Source organism: Symphodus melops (assembly GCF_947650265.1).
Source record: "Symphodus melops genome assembly, chromosome: 5".
NCBI classification, from domain to species: Eukaryota; Metazoa; Chordata; class Actinopteri; order Labriformes; family Labridae; genus Symphodus; species Symphodus melops.
This window is the reverse complement of record NC_136695.1, coordinates 10,140,015-10,150,573: the sequence shown is the minus strand read 5'-3', so window position 1 is coordinate 10,150,573 and position 10,559 is coordinate 10,140,015. Positions and strand designations below refer to the sequence as shown.

Sequence of the window (10,559 nt, the reverse complement as noted above, 5' to 3'; positions counted from 1 at the left end):
CAGCATGGGGAACGACACACACCACTGAGAAGGGGGGAAGGAGTGGGGTGGGGGCAGCCAGGGGTCATGCTGTAATTACATATCTCCGTCCCTGTGGTCAGTCGCCCTCTGACTTCTTCGAACTCCACTGCCTCCGCCGAAGAAGCAGAGGAGGCAGGTGGATGGCAGGTGGTGGGGGGAGTTGAGGGTTAAGAATTGTTTGGGCTGCATTTGTTGAAAACTGGGAAATAATCAGGATAGAAAAATACTCAACTTGTCTTTTAATTTTAAGTTAGTTTAACAAACTGATTTGACCAGTATTCACTTTTCTTCTTTAAAGTACACCAATTGTTTTCTGACTCTGTTTCTAATCTCAGGTGCATGTTCTTAAAGAAGAGCACATAGATGACACTCTCACATACCGTGCACACTCCTCTGTGGGTTGTAGGTGCCGTAGAGGATGAGTGTAACGCTGAGCACGGCTCCAGATGCTTCCATGTCCTCCGGCCTCTTACAGCTCCACACTGTGCCTTTATGGTCAGTCACCTGGAAACAAATGCATGAGAAAAGACGTCTTTGGTAAAAAATATTAATGGGCAAACTTCTTTCCTACATCTTAGTTTAGAAATCATCTACGTCTACTTGTTTGAGCTGAATTCATGGGCAGGAATACACAAAAACAAAATGTTTAATTTAGTTAATGTAAATGAATAATAAAAATGGTTCACTGTCCCTGAAACAAACATGAAACTTCCTCAGGTAAACGCTTGTTCTAGATCTTCTGTACAAACAAAACAATCTGTTTCTTTAAGAAAGTAACAGAACTGTCTTTACTTTTAGATTTTCAGAAAGTACAGATGTTTCGACCTTTGTGTGTGAAAACGTGAAGAAAGTGAAGAAAGACAGAAAGAGGGAGATTGTAAATGCTTGAAAAGATAAGGACACAAACTTTTGGGTCCATAAAGGTTGTCATGTCTGGTCTGAGTGGCATAAGGCATTAATGCATTACAGCGTGCACGCAGGAGCGTGATGAAGAGTTAGATGAAGAGATTTCTATGTTCGACATGTGATTGTAGAAACGTCCCTAATATAGTGAGTATTATTAGTCATAAACAGTTCTTACCATGCATATGGTGTCTTCTAGATACATACATGTGCTGTAAAAATATCCTACGAGAAAACATGAATTTACTGCAACCATATTCTTAAGAATGTCTCAATAGCAAAATATAAGCCAAAACCATTTTGAATAAAATAAATAAAAAGGCTCAGTGATGTCGTGTATCTCAGTGTCTTCTCTGGGTTATGTTAAATTGTAAGGTAATATTTTGTAAATCCTTATTGTTGCTTTTATCCTCTGTGTAGGCCACCTTGGGTGGCTTGAAAGGTGCCATTACGTAAAATGTATTATTATTTTGAGAGACATATTTCTGGATTCAGAGGGTAAACATGTGGAAGCCTTACTCTCAAACTTGTTGTAAAATCAAGATAAAACAGCCTTACAAGAGAGAAGAGTGTGATAAGATTGATTCTTGTCAGCATCACTGCTTAATGTTTTGTGATCTTTGAATGTTATTCTTTCTTTCTTTTTTTTTTAAACAATTTTAGTGAAAGCCTTTCTACAAACAGGCACCTGCTATCTTATCAAAAACACAAAAACAAAAGAAACAAAGCAAAGCTTGCTGCCTATCAACACCTGCATGATGAACATAGGACTCTCCAGAGGCTCATTTCACTGCTAACCTGAAAGCACCAAAACATTTCCTTTTTGCCTTTGTATGTTTGTATAAACATTAAGTTTCCTGTAGCAACTGAACTTGAAAGTTTGGTTTCCTCTTTGACACTTGGAGATAAAATAAGTAACTTTCATGCCTGATGCTCACTGTTGACTGATTGCAGCTTCACATGGATGAGTGTATGTCTATGTGTATGTAGTTTTCCCCAGCAGGCAGGTGGAAAGCTGTGGACTTAACTATCTAATAAAAAGTATGAAAGACTTTGACTGGAACGCCAATTACCCCTTAAGTTTGCTTCAATATTTCCTTTTTGACTAAGTACTTTTTGTTTTTAAGCTAAAAGCAGCCATGTGTTTTGGATGTCTGGGGTTGTCAGACTTTATGAAGTCAAAGTAGGGTCATGAGCCTCTAAAGGTTGGGAACCACTGACCTACAGTATGCAAGAACTAAAGATAGTGTATCCATAGTGTGAAAGTTCATTTGTGTATAAACATCACTCTTTAAAAACACTCTACAATTGCAATTTACTGTGTCCCTGTTGTGTGATAAAGCAAAAAGTGTGCATCTATTTTATTGCTATGGTTCAGTTCAGCTCAGTCAGGTATGTAAAAGAATTAGAAAATCCTTGTTAAGTTTAAATTATATGTTTTGTTAATATGTTAGAATGATTCTCAAAGCTCCAGTTTAAGGGTAAACTGTCTTGTGGATGTGGACATCACTGTATACCCACAGTCCAAAGTAGTCCACAACATGCTAAAGAGAGCGTTCACTTCAACTTTCTTCCTCTACAGAACCACTGTCCAGCAAGCTTGTGTGTGTGTGTGTGTGTGTGTGTGTGTGTGTATGTGTGTGAGTTTTCTATATGTGTGAGGGCTCCATGCAGGCCAGAGGCCAGACACGGCGGCCCCCAGCTGAGTGCTGCATTGATTTGTTGTTGGTAAACAAACAGCTGGATGCTACAGGTGGATCGATACGCCTCTCATGCCTGCCAGCTCCTCAGCATGCTTTTCTACTGGGTCAACATAACGCTCTGAAGAACTTCAACTCAACTGTCACCTAAAAACCTGATAAGTCAAATGTTTCTAATTGGGCTGGAGTTCATTTTATTAACATAAACACATCTTTCTGACTGAGGGGTCCGTGAAATCCATAAACTTATTTGAATGCCATAAAATCTGCCGATCTGCAGAGGAATTAAAAAGCGTGAGAGCGACAAGCTGAGAAAAAAATGAGCATAAAGGAAGGAGAAATTAATCTGACTTTTAGACAAAAGGGAGACAAAAAAGGAAAGGATTAGCAGAAACAGAGGAACAGAGGGGAGGGATTTTAAAGCCAGAGAGAGAAACTACAGCAAGAGAAATAAGAGAGGAGGGAGGATTAGTGATGGGCGAGAGATGGCAGGATATTGAAACGGGTGAGTGTCAGGAAGGGGAAAGGGAGACCCAGTGATAGAGGATGAACCTGAGAAGAGCAAAGAATTTAGAAAGAGATAGGAAGGTGAGGAGGAAAGGAACAGAGGGAGAAGACAGGAGAAGCATACACAAAGTCTATAAGTCACTGAAACAGACATTTGAAGTGAAACAGGGCACACAGATAAGAAAGAGACATAATAAATTACTTGTAATGCCAAATGCCAATGTAAATGAAAATATTTGGAAACATTACACATTAGCAGAACTGCTAGTGTATAAGGACAAAAAAGAGATGTGATTGTTGTGTTTCTAATTTAAATACTTATGCCAGCAAAGAAATGTATTTAGAAAAATGGGGAAAGCAACATATTCGATGCCATATTTATGAATCTGATAACCTCTCATTGCATTACAGTGTTTAGGTTGAGCTTTGTGAATAAGTATGCAGGACAGCAGCTGAATGACAGACAGACAATCTGCATGTAACATTATAAAGGATTATAAAGGTGTAACCAATATGGTGTTGCTTTAACCTGGAGCATCCTGCAAATTAATTCTATAAGCTTCCAAAATGGCCTTTTTATGCTCTACAAAAAGTATGGTATTTTTTTTGCTGTCCTTGCCGCCATCTTCACTGAAAGAGGAGCCTTTATTGTCTTGGAGTTCATTCCCCTGTGACAATTTTTTTTTCAGGTAGCGCTTCCACCCTCCAATCCTGTGTTTACCAAACTTCCAACCTGAAGTGTGAAGTGTCTTATGAGGAGGAGTCAGAAGGTAATAATATCACAAAGCAGTCAGTTCAAGAAGGATTTAATGGGGGGGGGGAAATTGTGAAACAACACAACTGCAAGCGGTTTTGAGCATGCAGGCTAAATGTGGGCGAAGAGATCCAGACGAGTAAAAGGTGACACTAACTGCAGCGAGGCACACCATCCCTCACACACAAACACACTCGTATACACGTACATACTATCATCCATACTGTTATGGAACATTTTACTCCATGTGTACTATATGCGTTGTACGAAGGTCTCATAGAATCTGTCAAATAAAATGTATCTGAAATGTCTTAGAATACTACATGCACAGCCTATCGGGTGTTTTGTTTTCCATCATTTCGTTCCCTTTATTCTGTTTCTCACACTCTGTACATGTGGGAAGAGTCAGTTTTTGACAACTTACGGTAAGTCTTTTTGCTCTAGAGGAAAAATATGAATTCATATGTGATTGTCTTTTGTAATTCTGCCTTCAACATGCTAAAAGCAAACTTTTCATAATAAAATAGCATTCATTGTCTTTTGGTCTTTATGTTTTTCCTCCTTTCAAAAGTAACTGTTATATTTTAAAGCCATCGTAAACCAACCCAGGTATTTATGATTATTCTGGCTGATTAGGCCTCGACAGGTTCTAAACAGGTCGAGCTATTACTCCCTAAGTATGATAAGAACAGGCCATCAGAATTATCCCCCCCTCCTAAACGGTTTCTTCAAAATAAACAGAGTAGTGGAGCTGTCAGTCAAACCAACTTGTCCACACCCACATATTCCTGACAGTTTCATGGGCTCACTAACAACTGTGTGGGTGTACAGAGGCTTTAGTTTGACAATTTGATACTTCTACCTCACCATTGAGAAAATCCTTCTTGTTTTCACTTAAATGTAATTTCTCTGGGCATGAAAAAGAACTGGCACAATTACCAGCAAAAAAACAACATAATAACATAACCCCTAACCTAAGAGACTCATACAAGAGAAAAAAAAAAAGCAGTATCAAAACTTGTAAATGTCAAAAAAGTTTAAATAATCTGACTTTCTCTCCAGCTCCTCTGTCTGTGTATGTGTTGGAGTGCTATATGTTACATGTTTAAACAAAAAGATACAATTCAGTTAACTGTAATGACAGAAGCACGAGCTTCAAAATAAAGCCCTGAAAAAGGAACCTGTAAGTGTTGGCTGCGCAGGAGTGGGAGCCAGAGTCAGATGAGGGTGGGGTGGAGTTGGGGGGGGGGGGGGGGGGGGGGGGGGGGGGGGGGTTAGGGGGGGGGGAGAGTCTTGCTGTGTCTACATATGTAAAGCAGCAGGGAAGCAGCACTGTGTCAGACTGAGGCTCTGGCCCAACCTGAGCTCCTCACAGCTCCCTCCAACACATCAATCATCCAAAACAGGGCCATCACAGCCACAGTGCATGCTGGGAGACACACACACACACACACACACACACACACACACAAACACACACACACTGCAGCATCCCTATAGATAAACATCTGAACAAACACACACAGGGTCGAACAAACGCACACACGTTAAATCGTTGACATGCACAGAAAAATAACAAGTGGACTCAAAACACATGCTCGTACTATCAAAGGTAAAACTGAAAAATACAGTATCACAGTGCAGACACGCCACGCACGCACGTGCATACACACACACACCCACACACCCACACACACACAATTACATTAATGAACTTTGTGCAACACATACCAACATCATCAACAACAGTGTTAAGTACAAACTGTACACATTGACAGCTACAGTGCAAACTACACACACACACACACACACACACACACACACGCACACACACAAACACACAAAGGAGTGTGCACACACACACACAGTCACACAGTCTCTGCCTCCCAGTCTCACACAAAGCACAGAGACAAACAGAAATAGGTATCCTGTGCCCACAGGGTGCCCTCGTCCCCGACCATCTGTGATGGGTGCCAACACACAGTGGGTGATATTTACAGCAAGACCCTGCCCTGCCATCCCCATCCCCCCAAACATACTCACACAAATACGCACACACAAACACACACAAAAGAAATACCCACAAAGGGCCGCACGGATCGCTTGATCTCCCAAAACTCATTAAACATGCAGATATATGCAAATGTATGCACCTCTAGAAATCCACCTTGGGCCAGAGTGAGTGAGTGTGTGTTTGTGTGTCTCAGAGCACATGTTGGTGGAAATATGTATGTGAGTTTGTTTTTTCTACTGGAGCAACTACCGAGGCTTTGACAGAGTGTCTACCAAACTTGATGATGTGCTTGTGTTTGAGTAGTTACTGAAAGTGTTTTGGTTTTGTTTTTTTACCATAGCTTACCATGAATAAAGAACACTTCCTCTTATAACTGTACATCTGAAATTATATTACCACTTTTCAAATAATGAAACTGCATTTGGATGTCATTTAACCAATATTACCCCATTAAAATAAAATAAAATAATACAATAATAATAAAATAATAATGCAAGTAGTAATTCATACCTTATTTTGCTCACTAGACTAACTCTCTTACATGGAAGCAAGAAAGAAATAAAACGGTCTGTTCCTTTTGTTTATTCTTTATTTTATAGGCCATTTTTCCTTGATTGGACAGGACAGCTGAAGAGAAACAGGAAATCTCGGGAGGAGAACGGACGTAACGTGATAAGGACTAAAACTGCTGTACAAGGAGCATGCAACCGAGCCTCATTCCTTATCTGAAAATGTGCAACATGTGCAGAGGTTTAACAAAATACAGTAATCAGATATTTTTAATTGAAATGATTGTCTTTCAGATTCATTATAGTATGCTTTAAGATAAGATAATGACAATTAATGACTAATGTTCACTTTAGTCTCTACTGTAAATGATCAGCTAGTTCTTCATTTATCACTTTTTCACTGATGTGTTGGATTAGTAATATAATGTGATTAGTATCTCTCTCTCTCTCTCTCTCTCTCTCTCTCTCTCTCTCTCTCTCTATCTATCTATCTATCTATCTATCTATCTATCTATCTATCTATCTATCTATCTATCTATCTATCTATCTATCTATCTATCTATCTATCTATCTATCTATCTATCTATCTTGAGGTATTCTGTTAGCAGAGCAAGATGACTTATAGTTGCAATGATGGTAAATATCTATATATAATAATGCATGTATGGCTGGTAATGATGGCCATTTGTTTGTTAGTATTTATGTGTGTGTGTGTGTGTGTGTGTGTGTGTGTGTGTGTGTGTGTGTGTGTGTGTGTGTGTGTGTGTGTGTGTGTGTGTGTGCGCGCGTGGCAGGGTGGCAGTAGTTGAGAAGAAACATCTCAGGTTCCCAGAGGACTCTGAGCTTAAAGCGGATTGTGGCTTGTGTGACTAGTGCTGTAGGAATATAATGGCATTGTTTAGCCTGCAGCACAGTGGCTACAGATAAACACACAAACAAACACACACACACACACACACACGTACACAAGAACATGATAGCAGGGAGTCAGATGGGGTAGGAAGGAGAGTTATTGTTTTTGGAGTTGATGCACTCTGTTTACCTTGATAATAGAACAGACATATTTCTATTTTAGTGGTAAATAATAATGTTGACAGTTTTTGTTACGTTTTTAGATAACTGTCTCGACAAAGGAGGCACATTTATATATTTTTTGCTGGCTACAGTGATAAGTAACATTTACAGAAAGTGATTCAGCCTAAAAAAGCTCACAGATTGCTCTGCGCATGAGGCAAAGTAAGAGGACACAGATTTTAGAAAAAGATGCTGCTGCGTGATGTTTTTTTTTTAAAGAAGATTATTCACACCACAAATAACGTTCAATTTATTTCCATTGTATTCAAAGTGTTCAGGCTGCAGGGAAGTTGTCAGTTTATGTTTTAACCCGTTTACTTTCTATTATTTAAAGGAAAGACAGTTGTTTAGTTGGATGCACTAACTGCACTAACTGGTGACGAGAAAAGCCCAGGTTATACTTTTACAGAATCCCATCTGAGAAAGAAAACCAGGGAGGAGAGGAGTCGATTGATGCTCTGCAGTCAGGGAACAAATAAAACAGACTTCTCCTAATCCATAACATAACTGACGTTACTACCCCAGAACATTGACTGACAGTGACAGCTGACAGTGATGGCGATACTTTTGTTAGGTTATGTATATTAGCAAATGTAGCTTACTGTATAAGCACTCGTATTGACTTTGATGAGAAAGAATTTCTTGCTCATCACGCCTTAAACAGCAGAAGTATTGACCAAGCCACATCAAAAATACATAGGGCTATAGCTGTCTGTACTTTTGTAGGTTTCATCCTGGCAGCTAAGTTCTCCACTGGATGTATATCACAGAAATAAAGTTCTGAGGACCTGAAACAAACATTAAAGTTGGGCTAAAAAGTTCAGAATAAAATCCTATTACCTGGTGAAAAAAAAAGGGAGTGAAAGCTTTTAAAGAGGTAAGATGAAGAAGACACACAGACATCATTTGTATATGTGTGTAAGTAAGAGAGAGAGAGAAAGTCCAAGAAAAACAAGAGAAAGAGGAAGAGATAAACAGAGTGCAAGAGAAGAGAGAGAAGTGTATCAAAGATGCACAAGATAAATAACATCTGATACAACTTAGTAAGTAGCTCTGTATTATTGATTATTTTATTTAACTGATTCCAATCCTTAAGTTAATCATGTCTACTTTTAATCCATTACATTAATTACTGTTTGTTGACTTTCTAGATAAGCTTTTACGATATTGTGCAAGCATATTCCCTTATAAACAGTGGGAGCACTGAGCTGAGCAGAGGTACCAGAGATGGCGGCAGAAAGAGCACAGGGGAGGGCACATATGAGGGGAGAGAGAGTATTTCCAGCCCTGCGGTCTTGTCTCCTTCACAGTGCTGGAAGGTCAGCCGTGCCTCAAGCCATAAGACTCGCTCCCTTTTCACTTCAGTCCCCCTTTTATTCCAGCAGCACCACAGTGCTCTTTGACAATTGTCATCATGACAAATCAATATAGACTCTCTTCAGACAACCCCCCAACCCCCTCTACTGCTGCCCTTGAGTTCTTAAACACTGATCCAACAAAAAGTCCACTTAAAGTCTTTTCCCAGGCCCTCCATTTTATAGTTTACCCCTTACTGTAGACTCTTTCTATCAGTTTTGTACGTCCCATTTTATCTTCTTAGTCCACCTGTGTTTCTCTAGATGCTTCTTTTCAAGATAAATATTTCATAATAGATGTAAGAGGAAATGTTATCAATCGGGACAGAAAAAATCAAATGTACAAATATTTTTAAGGGAGTCGACTTACTATATGTGAAAAAGCTTTGCTGGATCTTCCTTCTTTGTTATTTAAATGGGTTTACAACCATTGTATTCAAACAAATATATAATTACAGTTCAGAAACAGATACTTTTTATGTCTCTGATTCAAATGTCAGTCAGTGCATTTCAGGCTGAAATGCAGGTTTCTGTTTCTGAGGCCTTTGTCCTTTCTCTCTTTTCTTCCTTGCTTTGACTTCAAGCGCTTTGACGCTTACACACTCTCATTTCTATCGCCTTGTATTTGTGACTTTCTGTGTTCATGTTTCCATCAAATCGCTGGTAAAGTTGTCAACCGGCGTAAAAACCAATCACTGTGTGAGTATGTGCTGATTAGTGGCGTGCAAAGGTATGCGGCACGAAAGACGCAAGCGTTAATTTGTGTTGTGAGCATCGTGGTGACTCGTCTCGGCCCTCTGGTAATGAGCAGCCACGTCGTTATGTGGCTCAGCTTCACGGTGTTTCCTCCCTGTCTCTGCGACACACCGGGCCTTGGTAATTGGTCACAGAGGGGACAGTAAATCTGCACGAGGACGTGGGAGAGACACAGAGACGGAGAGGTAGAGAAAATGTGTGTTTGTGTGTGTGTGTGTGTGTGTGTGTGTGTGTTTGCAGGAAGCGGGTAGGTGATAGAGGACAGGGGGTGGGTGTCTTTCATCTTCACAGCTTTTTCTCTATAAACCTCCAACTGTTTACAAGGACTGACGCCTATTGGCACACACACACACACACACACACACACACACATATACAGCGTGAGTCTCCCCCCCCCCACGTCTACTTCTTCCACCCACACGTATATACAGAAAATGACCTCAGTGTGCTACATTCTGTGAGTATGGATTCTAATCAGACGTCGACAGTATTGTGTCTGTCAAACCTGGCCAAGGTTACTTAACCTTCCAGTCTTAATTTCCCTTCCATTTTAGCTCCTTCCTCCATATCAAACATCAGCACATCTATGACAGAAAAAAAAGGAAAAGAGTGCGGGGAGGAAAATGAAGATTGCCATGCATGGCTGAAACTCAGAGATGAAAGTAGAGGATGATTCACATTGCTATGGTAAAATGAACTGAACCAAGCTGAGCTGTGCTGGGCTGGGCTATTTTTAAACTTCTATACACTGCAGCTACTGGAAGAGGACAATATAAAGTGGAAAAAATTGTTTCTATATATCATGAGAGAAGATGAAATAAAAAAAGGGTTTTCTGGTCTGGGAGAGTATGAAAAAAATATTATAGGAACACTTTTCAGGCGAGTTGACTAAGTTATCACTTGAGAGATGAGTGAAGACCAAAAAACAAGAAACAAAGACAGCACATCAGTTTATGGTTAATGAGC

General features: G+C 39.9%; 1 protein-coding gene across 1 annotated transcript in view; it reads right to left on the bottom strand.

Moving 5' to 3' along the window:
• Positions 1 to 318: 318 nt before the first annotated feature.
• LOC306823381 (neuroendocrine convertase 1-like) overlaps positions 319 to 10,559 on the bottom strand; it is a 149,668-nt gene continuing 139,427 nt past the window's right edge. The window contains exon 18 of the mRNA XM_079342864.1: positions 319 to 525. Within this exon, the coding sequence (XP_079198990.1) occupies positions 394 to 525 (132 nt within the window). The 3' untranslated portion in view covers positions 319 to 393. The remainder of the gene's footprint in view (positions 526 to 10,559) is intronic.